This window comes from Coregonus lavaretus (genome assembly GCF_964263955.1).
Source record: "Coregonus lavaretus genome assembly, chromosome: 26".
Taxonomy (NCBI): domain Eukaryota; kingdom Metazoa; phylum Chordata; class Actinopteri; order Salmoniformes; family Salmonidae; genus Coregonus; species Coregonus lavaretus.
Genome location: NC_140013.1, coordinates 14,741,239 through 14,759,541, shown reverse-complemented (window position 1 = coordinate 14,759,541; position 18,303 = coordinate 14,741,239). Strand labels below are relative to the sequence as shown.

At 43.2% G+C, this 18,303-nt stretch overlaps 1 protein-coding gene across 1 annotated transcript in view; it reads left to right on the top strand.

Annotated features, from left to right (window-relative positions):
* Positions 1-1,913: 1,913 nt before the first annotated feature.
* Positions 1,914-18,303, top strand: part of LOC311101794 (huntingtin-interacting protein 1-like) — a 33,762-nt gene continuing 17,372 nt past the window's right edge. Inside the window, exons 1-7 of the mRNA XM_084142982.1 lie at positions 1,914-2,192; positions 11,364-11,427; positions 12,032-12,174; positions 13,282-13,338; positions 16,429-16,509; positions 16,905-16,981; positions 17,325-17,386. Of these exons, the coding sequence (XP_083999108.1) occupies positions 2,175-2,192; positions 11,364-11,427; positions 12,032-12,174; positions 13,282-13,338; positions 16,429-16,509; positions 16,905-16,981; positions 17,325-17,386 (502 nt within the window). The 5' untranslated portion in view covers positions 1,914-2,174. The remainder of the gene's footprint in view (positions 2,193-11,363; positions 11,428-12,031; positions 12,175-13,281; positions 13,339-16,428; positions 16,510-16,904; positions 16,982-17,324; positions 17,387-18,303) is intronic.

Below are 18,303 nucleotides of genomic sequence, written 5' to 3'. Positions count from 1 at the left end.
ACACACACACACACGCACAGGGAGAGCGAAAGCGGCCCGGGCCCATTAAAACCACTGAGGCAGCAAAAACAGCAGGCACTGGCCTGTGGCCTCATTGCACCGGCTTTAAATAGAAAAAGTCCTGGACATGAGTGGCAGGTCAGCCATTGGAACAAAGTGCAGAGATAAGATCACAATGGCATTAACTCTGTTTTTAATTTGGAGTGGATTAGATATTTTACAACCTGAAAAAAGTTAATTGGACATTGGATGCTTAGGTTACATCATCACAATGCCCTACATTTGTATTATTGTTACAATAATACTTTTGATTTTAGATCTAATTTCTAACTTTATATTATTACTGAGCAAAACAATTATAGCTTAGTGGATATTGTTCACACACAGTAGCGATATGCCCTGAGTCTGGCCAACTGGCTAGAAGGGCCTACTCAGCAATTAAATGACATTGTGACCTACCAGTAAGTTGATTTTTGGTCTGGAACGGTTTTGTCTCAGCCACGTTCAAGGCCATTATATAAACTTTGCCCACAGAATTGAGACAGAGGGGATTTTCACCCTTGAAACTTGGTGTGTGGTGTGATTGTGTGTTTGCTCGGCACCACCATCACTAAGGTGGAATCAATCTATGGGGACCCAAATTAAGAGAAACTCAGAAGTTTTGCAAACAATCAATATTCTACAACTGACTACAATATAAACATGATACTCATAAAGGCCTAGAGTAGTGTATGTGAGAATTGCAGCCTCTCCATAGAGCCGTGCTCGGTGGGTCCACCCACACCATTGGCCCACACCGTACCAGGAAGTGAAGAGACTGTGGTGAAGAGCAGGCTTTGTCTGAAGAGTGACTGTTTGTGTGGAGTGGCCAGTCAGCCAGCAGGAGAATGGGTCACCTATTGATTACCGTGGACTTGCACCTCAGTTGGCCCTAGTAATAATAATAGTAACTTTATTTGTTAATGTGCTTTTCATGCATGACGTGCAAAGAATTCAGATAAAATACTTAATTTAATGTGTTCGGTACCACATTGCTGAGGTTATTACTAAATAATGATATGCTTGGTCAAATAATGACTTGTTTGTGCTTTGACTAGTTTGTTTTTTCTATAATTAAGGAGCCTACCCTTTGAATAGTAATCTGAAATTATCTGAGCTGTTCGACTCCAGACAGTGAAATCATTTCATAATTCTGATATAAACCTCTGTCTCAGAGTAACCAGAGGAGGGCACTATTTACCTAAAATTACTCTGATGTAGGCTAAAGTTTATAGCCACATTGCCTCAGCATAGTTGAAGACTGTAATCGGCTCCTTTTTGCAGTAGTGTCACCGCATAACTTTGATATTGACAGTGACTTACTTTAATTATGCTACACTTTTCGTATAGCACATCCTATTTCAATATGGCCCATAGACATAGGCCTACATCAGAGAGTAATGTCATGGCCACATGTAAGCAGTCACCCAATCACTGATTATTTGTTATACTGTTGCACTGGTGATACAAAGTTACATTGTTTACCATCATGATAATTTCCAGTGTGCCTGAGCCACGCTGCTCTGGTGTTTTCGCCTTCTCATCATTTCTTTGATAGTGTTTTCAGGATTGTATAATTTGTTACATGGTGATGTACGAGGTTAGTTTGGGCGGGGGTTTGTGCCATCCCTAGTCTGCACCTATTGTCTCACAGTGAGAGCATGCTGTTGCTTACACAAAAGCCCCGGACAGATATTAAATTCACGATGTTTAGAAACTCAGTCACCATGTCGTTTTAAATATTGCAATCTAAAATGGTATGAAACATATGTGAAAAATACACGAGAGGCAGCGTACCATACACTTTCCCGTGTGTAGCCTACTCTAGGGGTAGACTGTCGTTTTCTAGACAGTTCGGTTCCGCTTCTCGACAGTCGGATGCTGTGGCTGGGAGCCCCCACTGTTAACTGAGCACGTAGGACCCGGGAGAGGAGAATGGACACGGAAGGAAAGGAATTGGAGAGCATTTGATACCAAATCGGGACACATGTTGAGTTAACGGGCTCACTCCACCACCCTCCCCCTCATAAGCTTTCTAGATTTCTCCTTTCCCAGTTGTAGACTATTCTGTCGAAGTATTGCCAGCGACCCGCTTCGTTTTTGATCTCACAGCCACCCTACATTTTTCTGGGACTATGGATCTTAGTAAAATGGTAGGTTTCCAGATATCGATTTATTTTTCCAGTGAGCATTATTGCGGAAAAGGCGCAACGGATATGTATGTTTGGGGTGGGAGCGAACTAATTTGTTACCAGGATTGTTTCTTTAGGAAATTACAAGTTAAGATACTGCAGTCCGGCTATATGTTCATGGTGGCTCTAAATCAGTTGATGATCATGCAACTGTATCGACGTGGTGTTTTTTAAATTGGTTTGTTATAGGATAGTCCAGACTCCAGTCAGATGCATGTTTTAGTGTAGGCTATTACTAGTGAATTGGGCTATAGTTTGCTAACGAATTTCCCCCGACTGATCAGATGTTTCACCTTTTATTTCTTCACAGTAGCCCGTTCTCTATGGTCATTAGATAACGTAATCACGCGTACGTTTTTCACAGTGACTAGAATGTGAACGAGCTATCTGACTGTAGTGTTGTTTTCTTGGACGATAACGATGTCAGTCAGACTTAAGGTAGCCCAGCTGCTTTGCAATGTGTGTCATTGTCAGCTAAATACTTTCTGTAAGGCGACTAGAGACCGCAGCATATCTAGTAATAGGTTGGATTGCACCATATTTTACTAAACACCAGGGACATAAGATACAGCCTTACAAAACAAAACAAACAATGCATGATTAGTTCAGACTAATAATCACTCTTATTGATACACAACCATCACATTTTTATTACAGCATGAGTGTCATTGCAAATATCATGGATTATAGTGGTAGAGGCTATGCATGCTGTTGTGAATGATTGATCATGAATGGCCTACAACAGCAGATGGAGAACATTGATTAGTAATTTGTGAATTGGGGAATCCCCACTTGAGAAATCCCCTCAGGGTCAATTCAACACTGGCAGGACTTGGTGTGAGAGTTCTGGCGCAGGTGCACTAGCAGGGCCAAAGCACCAAGACTGCCCTTTCAGTGCCAACACAGTGTCGGCTACTCTGGCTCCGTATAGAGGGGTGGGGGAAGGGGGCCAATACGAAAGCATCTCCAGGGGCTTTGTGCTCTTCCTGAAAGCTCATTAGTGTGGAGGTAGCTGTTGAGGACACACAACAGTTTGTTTGAGACAGACACTTGTTGTGATGGAAAAAGCTACTCAGTTGTTCTTGGAAGCACCACCAGTTGCTCAAAGTCACGTTATAAATATGTTATTGGAGCGCTGTTCATCGCTCTGGATCAAACAGACGAAGCCTCAAGGCTGCTCTCTGAGATGAGTTCCTCTCTCTCAGCCAGAGGAAGATAAAGGCCTGCCTGCCTGCCACCTGCCTGTCAGTGTCCTCTTAGCTCAGACGCCTCTGCTTTGGTCATTCATGTCATGCACTGAGAGACAACGGTATGAAAACATCAACAGTCTTGGCAGATGCAAGAATCAAAAGCAGATATCGAATGGTTCTCAAAGAGGGCCCAGAGAAAAGCCATGTCGTTTTCATCTTGGGTATAGGCCCTACTATTGTTGTTAAGGCGAACTAAAACCTAGTCTTGTAAGACTGTATTACATTTCTACAGTGTCATAGCATCTTTATCAAGGTTAATTAGTGCAAATGTGCATAGAGAAACCACAAACTAATTCAGCAGCAGATGTGCTTGCCCTTTTACAGTGCTTTTATGACGTCAGCACTCCTTCAGGAAGTTAGTTACACTAGTTACACAAAGCAGATAGGAGGCCTCCCTCACAGGAGGTTGCAGAAAGCTGTCTTGTCAAAGGAGGCTTGTAAACGGACCATGGGGTTTAGATTTGATTATACTAGCCATGGCCTTTGGACCCTAGAGTCCACACTCCGGCCAGTATTTCTCTTCAACCACCTGCTGTCCTGTCTTCCAGCCCAAGCCCCCCAGGAACAAAAGCCTGCTGTCGGTGAGGTCATAGACTTTGACTAGCTCAATGCTGGAGGTTTTGAAGTGATAATGGAGTCTTAATAGGCATGAGACAATGAGAAGTAGGGAGACAATACAGTAGTATATACCTATTCAGTGTAAAAATATTTAGGCCGACCAGTTTGATTCTGGACAGCTTTATATTCACAGTATTTTGTCATACTTTGGTAAGGTCCTGAGTTACATGAGTCCTTACATGAGTAAGGTCCTGAGTTATTTTCTGAGCACATGACCTGACCAGGAAAAACTCTTGACTTGAACGGGGAGGGACTACCTAAACTTGTCCAATAAGAACACTCATTTTCTTTGCGAAACATTTTGCTACGGTGTGCCCTAATGAACACAACCCTGGTCTAATCCATGTTGTCTCTGTTCATATAGACAGGAAGAGTGGCCATGCTGGAGGGATTGTATTTTGTGTTTCCTTTCCCCATCGTGCCAGGCTCTTAGAGGTGTAGAGTGAGTGTTCCATGGGAGCGGATATCGAAGTCAAATTTGTAAAACAGTCCTTTACCAAAACAAGTAACACAGAGGGCCTTTTTTAGAGTGCTGACCTTTTTTAAAAGGGGTGGAGTTCAAACCTGAAGAAATAATATAACATACACCCACTTGCTTTTACACTCTTATGGCTTTTACAGCTTGTTGCTTTGAGGGACGTTAGTCATATGCTAGGTTTTCACATTTGCTTCCTAAAAAGGTGTGTTTTTTTAAAGTGCATAGTAGGATGACTTTTCAGTCTGTCTAGTGTGACGTAATGTGAAGTGAGTAACTTTTCAGGAAGTGGCTAGTAGGTATGATTAGTTATTTCAAAATGTCCATCTAAAGCAATCGTTGTCAGCAGGAGAGCATTATTAGTGTCAAACAGCTACAAAATGTGTGTGTGTGTCTGTCTTCGGGTAGGGGATAAAAGTTTTAAAGTATGTCCAATTGATCTTTGGGGCCACCTGGAAGAGGCTGGCAAAGGAAACTTTAAAAAAAAGGGGAGCTGGAGCTGTGACGTCTGTTTGGGTTGGCACCGGGTACTAGGCCTGAGGTGGAGGAAGAGGGGAGGAGCTGGGTGCATTTTCGGCAGGCAGGAAATGGGCAGGACAGGGTGTGCCAAGACAGGAAGCCTGACTGAGCGCCCCCCTCCCCCTGCTCTCTACCCCCCCCAGACCCACTGACCCTCTCCCCACCACAGCACCTCTGTGTACGGTGCCGACGCATTCACAGGCAGTGATCCATGATTCCTGTTTTCATTCACTCGCTCCAGCCTTCCCTGTTTACCCATTCCTCTTGAAGTGGTGGGCAAATCGTAGCAGTACCACCGCAGCAGCCCGCCATGCACCTCCAGTCCACGGTGCCTGAATCTCCTCATACAGTGCATTTGAAAAGTATTAAGACCCCTTCCCTTTTCCACATTTTGTTACGTTACAGCTTTATTTTAAAATTGATTTAAAAAAATGTTTTCCTCATCAATCTACACACAATACCCAATAATGACAAAGCGAAAACAGGTTTTTAGAAATGTTTGCAAATTGATAAAAAAAATAAAAAACATAAATACCTTATTTACGTAAGTATTCAGACCCTTTGCTATGAGACTCTAAATTGAGCTCCGGTGCATCCTGTTTCCAAGCTTGTAGCGTCATACCCAAGAAGACTCAAGGCTGTAATCGCTGCCAAAGGTGCTTCAACGAAGGACTGAGTAAAGGGTCTGAATACTTATGTAAATGTGATATTTCATTTGGTTATATTTTTATACATTAGCAAAAATGTCTAAACCTGTTTTTGTGTTGTCATTATGGGGTATTGTGTGTAGATTGAGGGGGGGAAAAACAATTTAATCAATTTTAGAATAAGGCTGTAACGTAACAAAATGTGGAAAAAGTCAAGGGGTCTGAATACTTTCCGAATGCACTTTATAAGATAACAACAACACAAACTCTCCCCTTTTCCCCCCCCACTGGGCCCACCCCATAATCGGTGAGTTCATCGTACCGTTTGATCGTATGAAAGTCCCAAGGTTGGCTGTGAAAATCGGTGATATCCTGATTTTCATGTGTTTTTTTAAAAACTCATTATCTTCTTCAGAAAAAGGAATGCGAGGAATCTACGAAGAGATGTGGCCAGATAAAAGCACTGTACTGTGGGAACAGGGAATAGTGTGTGCTGCTTGGGCCCTACTTGTGTTTTGGTGTGGTTTCAGCAGATATTTATCAAGACCACCACCAGAAAAGCACTCTTCTTCCCTGTCAGCCATGTAGGTCATGCAAGGATGGCAGCTCCCCAAACTCGTGAGAACCCAGGCTTCTTTATTTAGACTATTATTTTGATTGGATTGATTGCGTTAATTGATTGATTCAATCGATCAGAATTTTGGTTGCACAGGAGTAGAGGGTGCCATCTCTAAATGCAGATGTTTTTGGACCATCATTAAGTTTATTCTGCAGATGTTTTTGGACCATCATTAAGTTTATTCTGCTCTTCAACAAGTTTCCTAGAGCAGTGATAAGAATATACTGCGTTGTCGTCATAATCATCTAGTGTCCTAGTACAGATATATCTGCAGGAAAAGCTTGGAATAAAAAAAAAATCCCCATTATACCATGGGATGGGTCGTTAGTCATGTTCATGTGAAGCAGTCAAAACCATTATTCAAATGCTTTCTTTGGGCAAATGACTCATTAATGTGAGATCGCTGCATTATTAAACAGGCACTGACTGGCCGGCTTTTAAGGCACCGGCTGGGTCCTGCACAGTACTAGACAACACAGGCTCATGCTGAATCCCAAATCCAACCCTAAGGCCTGGGCACTCCTGTAGATCTCAAATGATCTGATAGGTTTAAGCAGTATGGTAATTCCTTCACCTTGCCTTCTGATAGGCTGGGTGGATTTTTCACCATATTGCTTGCACCTATCCTTTAAGATCAAGTGTGTAGGCCGTTAAGGTTTGTTTCTTGACAGCTAGGCGAGGACTAGCATACCAATGGCGACAGGAGAGGCCTCTAGAGTTCTCTGTGCATGACATAGGTGGGCCCAGTCCAGACTAGTCTGTCTGTGTGGCAAGCCTCATCCTCTGTCTAATCTCCCCAACCCCAACACACCCACCACCACAGTCTGTTTCTCACCTCCTAGTTAAATTTGATAGCAGTCATCATCTCACTTCATCGGCTGCCCATGCTGCGATGAGATGAGTTAATAGGCCTGTCGATGCCAGCGAGCCGCTCCAACTTCCAGTCCCATTGGCTTGCCAGGAGTCCTGGGCAGCTGACACTCTCTTTCAGACGGACGACAAAGTCGCTCTGTGAACTAATTGGGTCGTTCCTGTGTTGGAACCGCTTGCACAAGTGCTGGGAGCCTTTCATGGTTCCTTGGTTTTCAGAAACTTTTTTTTTAGGGGAAAAAACGTTGTGGAGTTTTGACTGAAATGTAAGGGTAGACACGAGTGCTATTTTTACACTGAACAAAAATATAAACGCATTTACACTGAACAAAAATATAAATGCAACATGTAAATTGTTGGTCCCATGTTTCATGAGCTGAAATAAAATATCCCAGAAATTTTCCAAACGCACTAATTTGTTTACATCCCTGTTAGTGAGCATTTCTCCTTTGCCAATATAATCCATCCACCTGACAGGTGTGGCATATCAAGAAGCTGATTAAACAGCATGATCATTACACAGGTGCACCTTGTGCCGGGGACAATAAAAGGCCACTCTAAAATGTGTAGTTTTGTCACACAACACAATTGGCATGCTGAGTGCAGGAATGTCCGCCAGAGCTGTTGCCAGAGAATTTAATGTTAATTTCTCTACCATAAGCTGCCTCCAACGTCGTTTTAGAGAATTTGACAGTGCGTCCAACCGGCCTCACAACCACAGACCACGTGTATGGCATTGTGTGGGCATGCGGTTTGCTGATGTCAACGTTGTGAACAGAGTGGCCCATGGTGGTAGTGGGGTTATGGTATGGGCAGGTATAAGCTATGAACACAATTGCATTTTATCGATGGCAATTTGAATGCAGAGAGATACCGTGACGAGATCCTGAGGCCCATTGTCGTGCCATTCATCTGCCGCCATCACCCCATGTTTCAGCATGATAATGCACAGCCCCATGTCACAAGGATCTGTACACAATTCCTGGAAGTTGAAAATGTCCCAGTTCTTCCATGGCCTGCATACTCACCAGACATGTCACCCATTGAGCATGTTTGGGATGCTCTGGATCGATGTGTATGACAGCGTGTTCCAGTTACCGCCAATATCCAGCAACTTTGCACAGCCATTGAACAGCCATTGAAGATGAATGGGACAACATTCCACAGGCCACAATCAACAGCCTGATCAACTATATGCAAAGGAGATGTCGTTCTGCATGAGGCAAATGGTGGTCACACCAGATACTGACTGGTTTTCTGATCCACTCCCATACATACAAAAAAAAAGATATCTGTGACCAACAGATGCATAACTGTATTCCCAGTCAGGGGAAATCCATAGATTAGGGGCCTAATTAATTAATTTCAATTGACTGATTTCCTTATATGAACTGTAACTCAGTAAAATCTTTGAAATTGTTGCATGTTGCGTTTATATTTTTGTTCAGTATCGAAGATGCTATAGACTATATTTGCAGTATTTCTATCCAAGTGGAATCTAGATATGAGATATTGTCTTTTGTCCAGTCTTCTCCTGAGCGGTTATCAATAAGTCTCATCCATCCTGCAGTGGATTCTAATAGACAAACAATGGTGACACTTGAAAAGGTCAAACATTAGCTTGCCTGTCGTTGTCAGAGGAAACCACAGGAGACTTTGGACAGATACATGGCTCTGTGTGCAGTGTTGACATAATGACACATACATCTCTTGGCTTGTGCTTGATTATGTAACAACAGGTGTTCCACCTGTAACACCAGTGTCCATGTCAACCCTGCATGTATGTTTTAATGATCGAAGGCATGGCTATACCATCTGAGAATGGTTTGTGGTTCATCCTCTGCAGGGGTACAAGCTTAGCACAGACATGGATGGAGTGGAATTTGAACCAGGGAGCAGTGTGTGTTGAGAGATGTTGGCCAGCTCTGCATTCCTCTCTTCCTCCTCGTCCTCCTCCTTCTCCTCTTCAGAAGGCACAGCTGTGACTTAATTAGACAGTGACCCTGTGAATCGATCCTGTCAATACAAAGCCTGTCTTTGTCACCTTGAGCTGTGAATATGCCATTTGTAATGAGGCTGAGAGAAAAAGACAGACAGAAACGTAGGCTATTTTGTCTACTCTCGTCATGACTCTTGCGCCCCTAGTGTCTGTATACAGTTTTGTTGATTTGATCATTATAGAAACAATCTACATGTCCAAATGAACAAGGTGTCCAAATAATCACCCAGTATATACATTTTTGGGGTTCGACTTGTGACTTCCTCCATCATACGCTTCTGGTGTGCACTTTACTCCAACCAAGTATGAATGTGTAGTGTACTACTCCTAGGCTATTCCTCTGAATGCCATGGTCAGCAAGTTCTTCCTTTGTGTGAAACCAACACACTTCCTGCGCTCCCAGTGAACCACCAGTGAAGTGGACCTGTGATGATTTATCACCCTCTGCCTCCCCTCCCAGAGAGGACTCAGGACATCTGGGGGAAGTGAGATTATTCAACCTGGCCTGTCCTTTTGTGACCCCCAGCCACTCCACTTCAGACCTCCATATCACTGTTCTTTATCGGAGAACATGCTAGATTTACCCAGGTATTCATTTAAAGCAGGGATGGGCAAGTGGTGGCCCGCCCGTCTTTTGTAGGCCCACAGATCAAAACGTTTAAATATAGGAACTCAGTCGGGTTCGCAACTTACTGTTGAGAGTTAGAATAGTAGAATACACAAGGTGCAATTTCAAAATTTGGATGTGCATCTGAAGTCTCTTTCTCTTTTTATGTCAGTCACTGACAGTCACTCAATTAGCCCATGTCAGCCAAAAATGTTTTGATTGGTAAGTTAGTCTAGCCAGCTATATAAACTTGTAGTAATCATGGTCGAATTATGGACCGGGGAGGGGCCCCATTGATTTTGTAAGTCACTCTCACTCAGATATCATATTAACATGGCATAAATCAGGGCAACATTTGTAGAATTGCAGGAAATAAGTTTAAAAACTGCAAATATTTCTCTCCGCCCCATGGTAAAATGTGTAGAATTGCATCAAACTTGCTTTAAAACTGTGACATTTTCTCTTCGCCCCTTGGCAAAATGTGTAGAATTGCAGGAAATTAACTGTAAAACGTTCTTTCCACTGTGGGGGGCCGTTAAAATGTTTTTCAAGTTGGGGGGGGGGGCATTTAGCTTAGGGCCCCCAAAAGGCTAGGGCCGGCTCTGACTGCATGTGTGGGTATGGATGTGGGTACACAGATCCGCGAGCCACTGCGGCCCCTCATGATATGTTCAGATTTTTTGTGATCCCATCAAAGTTGCCCATCCCTGATTTAAAGGCCCAGAGAAGAGGAGGTGGAGTTGCATAGAGGGGCTGCATTTCCTCTCAGATGGAGACCGAGATCAAATGGGCCTATTTGGAGTATCCCTTTCAGGCCTATCACTAAATGTAAAAGGGAGAAAGAATGTGGCTCTTTACACAGAAGTTAAAAGAATGTCTCCTGAATTGAAAAATGATAACCCTGAAGTGAAATGATTCTTCATCTTTGTGGCTGGTGGTATTTTAGTGGGGCCCATTGTATGGAAGGCTTTCTGGGAGTGTGTGTGAGGAATCAGATGTTTACCTGGCAGATGGCTGATGGGGTTGTGATGTGTGTGTACATGGCATTTGCTCAGCCTTTTTTGTTTAACCCTCTCAGTACTGGAAGTAGGCCTACCACCACCCTATGCAACTGGACAAGCCCACACTGGGCCAGTTTACTGAGGATTGCTTTCTTGAATATTCAGAACAAGTAGGCTACTTGTACTTGTAGGCTACAAGTATTCTCTTTTGTTACTGATTTATTTATTTATTATATAGTTGCTGTCACTGTGTGTGTGTGTGTGTGTGTGTGTGTGTGTGTGTTCTAATGGTTCAGTTAAGAGTATGGTGTTTGAAACATCAGGGTTAGGCTTTGATTGCCACATCATGGGCTACATAGACCTGTAGCCTACTGAATGTGTTAAATGTAATTCACTTTGGCGTCTGCTAAATCATCTAAAAATAAATAATTGTGTGTGTGTTCCTCAAGTGAGGAGTGAAAAGCATTGCCCTGATTGGTATTTTCTCTTTCTTTCCTCTCTCCCTCTCCACTTCCTCCTCTGCACAGGCTGTGAGCATCAACAAGGCCATCAACACGCAGGAGGTCGCCGTCAAAGAGAAGCATGCCAGGAATATCCTCTTTGTGGAGCCGGGTGTGTTGCTGTGTGTGTGGCGCTGTATGTGCGGTGTCTATGTTAGTTGTGTGCGTAGTGGTAGCGCGTGTGTGTGTTGGATAGAATCTGCTTTCCTCTGACTTTTATTTATTTTTATTTTTTATTTAACCTTTATTTAACCAGGTAAGCCAGTTGAGAACAAGTTCTCATTTACAACTGCGACCTGGCCAAGATAAAGCAAAGCAGTGCGATTAAAAACAACAACACAGAGTTACATATGGGGTAAAACAAAACAAAGTCAAAAATACAACAGAAATAAATATATATACAGTGTGTGCAAATGTAGCATGTTATGGAGGTAAGACTATAGAGATGTTGATTCCCATGTGTTTGTGGAAGCTCTTAAGTGTTCCTTCATGACAATAATGTAACATGACCCTGGTGTCTGCTGGGATCAGGCCATTAATTTGTGTGTGTTTGTGAGAAAGAGACTGAGAGACAGACTGCTCTGGACGGTCTTTCTGTGAGATATGTGATAGGTTTTCAGCCCCTCTTGAGAGAACAATGGATGTTGACTAGGCAAGCAAAACACCTCTATTTCTCCTTGACTGGTCCGTCTCACCCTGTATCCTGGGGACCCACCATGAGAAGGGCGCCCACACTTTCTGGGCGGCGGTCAACCGGCTGCCGCTCTCCAGCAATGCGGTGCTCTGCTGGAAGTTCTGCCACGTCTTCCACAAGCTGCTGCGAGACGGCCATCCCAACGTAAGTCTGAACCCACCAATACAGCCCTGATGGGACACATACCTGGGTTGCAATCTTTAAGGCATGCAATAGAAAACCCTTTAAAACCTTTTGCAACGGAAAGCGGAAATTAGCATTTGTTATTGAACAAGACTCGGTAGTCCCTCCCTGTTTCACTCCATTTTCTTTCTTTTGGTGCCTAATGAACACGACCCTGAACATACTGCATGCCAGGGACATGCCCAGCTCTCCATAGAGTTGTGCTCAAGAGGTCTCAAATGATACAATATTCCCTGTTTATTACTCTGCTGGATTTGGTTTGAAGCTAAGCAGGGTAGGGCCAGGGTTGGGCTTGAATCGGAGACCAGATCCTGCTGGAATTTAAACTGACATTCTGACGCTCTGTGATCACTAAGATCCCACAACACTTATCCCAAGACTAGGGGTGTTAACCCTGGTCGCCCTGTCTTAATTCCTAATCTGGCCCTCCTCATCCCCCAGCTTCCAGTTGGCTAATTTCAACCCCTCTCCTGTCCTCTCCCCTGCAACTCTTCCCCAGGTCATTGCTGTAAATATGTTTTCAGTTAACTTCCCTGGTAATATAAGGTTTAAGTCAACTAAATATAGGGGCGGTTTCTTGGACACAGATTAAGTTTAGTCCTGGACAAAAAGCTATTTAAATGGAGATTCTCCATTGAACATGCTTTTTAGTCCAGGACTAGACTTAATCTGTGTCCAAGAAACCGGCCCATAGGGAATATCATTTGAAGTCGAATTGTCATTGTCATGCCAAACGCAAACAGATCTGGGGCCAGGCTACATAGCCTCTACTTCTATTAATATATCCTACTGTACAGTGTTTAGCCACAGTAGCTACAACCTCCAAGGACTAGCATCATGCACCATGCAAATGATCAGCATAGTGCTGTTCACACACCCCCATACACATTCATTCACTTCTGAGAACCCAGGCAATTGCCCACACACTGGCCTTCTTGAACACACCCACACAATGCATACAGTACAACTTCACATGTAGTGCTCTCTGTTGAATCAGCAACATTCTGAACGTTTGGCTTGTGGCTACAGCCTTGTCTAAATTCTCTTTCTGTCTCTGTGTGTGTTCAGGTGATAAAGGACTCGATGAGGAACAAGGCTGACTTGAGTGACATGAGCAGAATGTGGGTAAGGACCAGAACACAGCACCGATGGTTGCCATTAGGGTCCTAAGGCCAGGAAAAACTCTCAGCCTCAGTCATCATGTCTACCACTCTTAACCGGCAGGCTGTCATGGACACATTGTCTGCGTCGGAAATGGCACCCTATTCCCTATATAGTGCACTAAGTTTGACAAGAGCCCTAAGGGCCCTGCTCAGAAGTAGTGCACTATATAGGGTAGGGCTGATCCCAATTAGTCGTTTGGTCGATATGTTGGTCAACCGCAATTTGTTTGGGGTTGAGTAGTAGCAAATAGATATCTATTTTTTTATGGCACATGAGACTCCTGTCTTATTCGCGCCCATCTCAGTGAACTAATCCATTGCGGAGGCCGAGACTAATCCATTGTGGAGGCCGCGGGGATGGCACAGTCTAAGAAGAAGGAGAGTGTGGCTAAGATGCACAATGCACGTCTCTCTCCAGAATGCGCTCTCCCGCCAATTTGTGCACATTCATTGTTTCATAACTTCATTGTGTGAATTGTTTGCATTTGATTGTTAGTGTATATAAATTCCCCATTGCATACAGTATATCACCAGTAGTACATTTACTGTTAATTCCTAGAATTTTCTAATCTACAATGTTTGTTTGGTTACGGTAATTTCTGTTAATGCATTCAATATATTATTATTCCAGTCTTTTACCGTTCTCATTGTCGGAGTGGACACGTTTTTTGCAGAGCGCACAACCTATGCTACACTTGTGAGAAACAAGTTTTGGTTTATTTCATTCCATTTACGAGTTTTGTCAATTTAGTCATTGTCTTTTGTTTGGAGTGCTCATGTCAATGTTGAGTAAGGACGCACACCTGATTACCCATAGAAGTAGGCCTATAGGCTACCTGGCCTGCGCACAAATATAGGCATATAAATGGGGATCTAATAGTATTTCTGATGGGCTTAACGCACCACCATTAATGAGCTGTGGAGCTTCTCAAAGTAATGTTTTCTTCACCTCAAACAGCTAGCAAACAAAGTCTGTTTTTACATTCATTGAGAATGACAATAGGCATGCTCTGATCCAGTGGAAAATAGGCCTACCTGATTACTACTTATCCCTTGCTCAAATAGCCTACAGCTGTGTCTGTCCTGAGCTCACTGGTGCAGGAAACCTGAGGGCCCAGAATATGTTATATAATGTTGCAAGTACGTTGCACACAGGCCATGTGTAGCCAATGTGATTTATACTCTTATTTATTTTTATCAGGATATTTCTACCTGCAGGCTGCAATGTTTTTATTTGTTGGCTTTATATGTAGGCTGTTTTTATGTAGTTGGCAATGGCAATAGAAGTTACTTTTTAGGGTTGTATAATTTTCACGTATATTTGGATAGAGTTTTGATTAACCACTTGACAATGATTTTAAGATATGAAGACGTTATTATAAATGAAATGAAACTGTTCCACAAAAATGTGCATATGAAAACCATAACTGGCACGCAGATCGGTAGAAATGGTAAGATAAATTGGCATTCCACATGAGAAAGGTTGCCGACTCCTCATGTAGCCTATTACCGGCAATTTCAGGAGAGTAATGGCAGAATCTGCGAAAGCCAGCAGGAGCGGGAGGAGGATGGTCAGGTTAAGGTTTCTTTCTTCTGGTTATCTTGATCTCTGGCTCCCTCTTGAGTAATTTGTTTTTTATTTTATCGAACGGTGCTCTTAAAGCATCAGACAAGCTCAATGCATATAATTGAGGGGTAAAGTCATGATCATCACCATGTCATCATTATTATCAGTGTGGTGTGTCCATGCCGGTCTGCTGTCAGTTAGTGTTGCCATCGAAGAGACAGATATTCTAATAGGTGACAGTCACACAGCAATGTGGTTCTGCTAAACCTGAGTCAGACTAAACAACACACATGTTGTTATGGTATCCTAATGGTGCTACTGTGTATAGACTATATCTTTACACTCTTTTGGGGGGGGGGGGCTGACTGTGGACTGAAACAAATGTTTCCATCCAGTTGAATGATTGATTTAGGACTGTTATTTATTTCAGTATCTTCAAAGAATGCGAATGTGCAGTTAGCACCTCTACAGACGGTATATGTCTTCATATAAAGTTGTCTATAATGTCTATAGTATATGAATATAATGTATGTAAACTTTGTTTAAACTCAGCTGTCTGTCTCTAAATTTTGTCTTTCACTAGCAGCACCATATCGCCAAGTAGAATTCTGAGTATGTGTAAATATACTTGGCAAATAAAGGTGATTCTGATCAGCATCATAAAAGCTGATTTAGTATTTCAACCACATAAAATATGCATCTGAGCCGAACTGAAATCTAATCAGAAACATGTTGGGTTGTATTCACAGCTTTCTATTTCCTTACAACCGGTCAAACTGATGCACAGAAAATTGTCATATTTTTTTTTTTTTATTGCATTTTCTCCCCGGTCCATGAACGTCTTTGCTCCGCGAAAGAAGCAGAGATGACATGGAGAACTTTACCGATGTCAACTAGATTTAAACATTGATTCTATCGATTTATGACATTATTCTGGTGAGCAAGAGTTTATTTAGTCTTCCAGGGCAACATATAATGAAAGAAGAGAAGCTGCATGTATTTAATTATAGATTCAAAAAATTATAAGCAGAAACATATCTAAATCAGGCTAAATAAATCCTGCACCCCCTGTCCATTTTTTTTAAACGCCGTCTCTGACTGTAGCCTACAATGTATTTTCTATATTAGCGGGTTAGGGTCTGGTGTGGGGCTCAGATTTTCACTTTATCACATATAGTCGGGCGTTGCGGATGGGTTAGCAATCGCGAGCGGGTGCAGGTGAACAAAGAGCTGACCCGCGCACCACTAACACACAAACATACATACCATGCACACACACACATAGGCCTGCACTCATACAGTGCAAGACTTTGCAGAAGCAGATCCATTTGATTTAATTAGAAACTTCCTTCTGCAACGTCAGCAACTAGCGACTCCTTTGGAAATCTCCCAAGCCTCTGGAGAAGTCCATGTCTAGCTCACTTTGATGTGATCTCTCTCTCAGGCGTCTCACTCCATCTGTTCCCCTTTCCCCTCTGCCCTCAGGGTCACCTGAGTGAAGGCTATGGGAAGTTGTGCAGCATCTACCTCAAACTGCTTATCACCAAGATGGAGTTCCACGTCAAAGTGAGTAATGGCCAGCCTGTATGACCAACAGGCAGACCAGTCTCTCTCTCTCTCTCTCTCTCTCTCTCTCCCTCTCATATATACCCTTCTCTAGGGATATTCCTCACACAGACACACTTCTCTAAAACTAATGGCCTTTTAGGAATCAGTAGTTCATAGATGGCTAAGCTTAGTGAAATACTGCAGGCAGCAGACTTGGTGTTGCTCTGTTCCTGATTTAAATGGAGATGCCTACTGGTGGAAAAACCGAGGGTAAATTTCAATTGTATTTCCTCTCTCCTCGTCTCCTTCTCCTCCGATGCGTTTTGAGAAGGAGGCAAGGAGAGATGAATCAAGGAAGTATAATTGAGATTCAGCCCCATTTCTGATATGACTCGTTCTTCTCTCTCCCCCAGAATCCCCGTTTCCCCGGCAACCTTCAGATGTCAAACAGGCAGCTTGACGAGGCAGGAGAGAACGACGTCAACAACTTGTGAGTGTCGCTTGCCTTTGTTGTTCCCACCGAATCACAGCGGGCTGGATCTATAATGATACATGTTCTAATATATCCCCAATGTTCCCGTTGATTATGATTACAAGTATTGAAAATGACAAGAAAATGCATAATGTTTTTGTTATTGCCTTCTATTAGATCATCTCTATATAGAGCATATGACTCTTGTTATATGTATACAAACCAACTCGGGTTCATTGCTACATGGGTCTTACAGCCTCTGTATGTGTGATGTGTAGGCTACTCCTCCACTTTGTACATGCTGTAAACCCTCCAATCCAACCACTCTGTGTGTGTGGGTGGGTGTGTCCTCTCACTACAGCTTCCAGTTGACAGTGGAGATGTTTGACTACCTGGAGTGTGAGCTCAACCTCTTCCTGGGTGGTAAGCTATTCCTGTCTCTCTCTCTCTCTCTCTCTCTCCGTCTCTGTCTCTACTCTGCAACTGCGCTTATCTAAAGGTGTTGTGACATAACATGGCCCTCAACGTTCACACACAACCAGATTCTAGCTTTTATATGTCAGGGTCATGTTCATCCGTGCACACAACGGAAAACGTTTTGCAACAGAAAACAAAAATGAGCGTTTCTTATTAGACAAGTCCAGGTAGTCCCTTTCTGTTTTTGTCCATTCTCTTCCGTTTGGTGCCTAATGAACATGACCCTGGTTTTGGCTTCATAGGCTACGTCCCAATATCCACACTAGCATACCACTTAGAATGTGTGCCCAATACATTGCTTCATTCTAAGTAGTATACTAGTATGGACATTACAACAGAGCTATACAGTACTCTCCTGTCTCCCTGCCACTATTAGCTCTTCACAAAGTAAAACACATATTCCATCTTCCATCTATCTCAACATGATTGCCCTTCTTCCTCCATTTGAACACTATCAGTAGGACTCATTTCTACCCTGTCTCCTTCTCACACACACAGACCCTTTGCCTCCCATCAGGAGGGATGTTTTGCAGGCTAAAGCATCACGTCACCCAGGAGCTGAGAGGCCTGACTGTGTGTGTGTGTGTCTGGGTTTGGCTGCACAGGAAACCACACCTCTGTGTTGGGGTCTGTAGGGACTGGCATCAGAGTGGGAGGGATGGACTGAAAGAGAGCTGTAATGAGAGAGGAAGAAAGAGAGACACTGTTGGAGTACATGCTCATTGGTTGATTATCTAGAACAGCGGTTCCTAACCACCTGCGTGCACATACGCACGTACACACTGTGTGTTTCTTTTTTTGTGTATGATAGTCACGTGTGTGTGTGTGTGTGTGTGTGTGTGTGTGTGCGCGTGTGAGAGAGA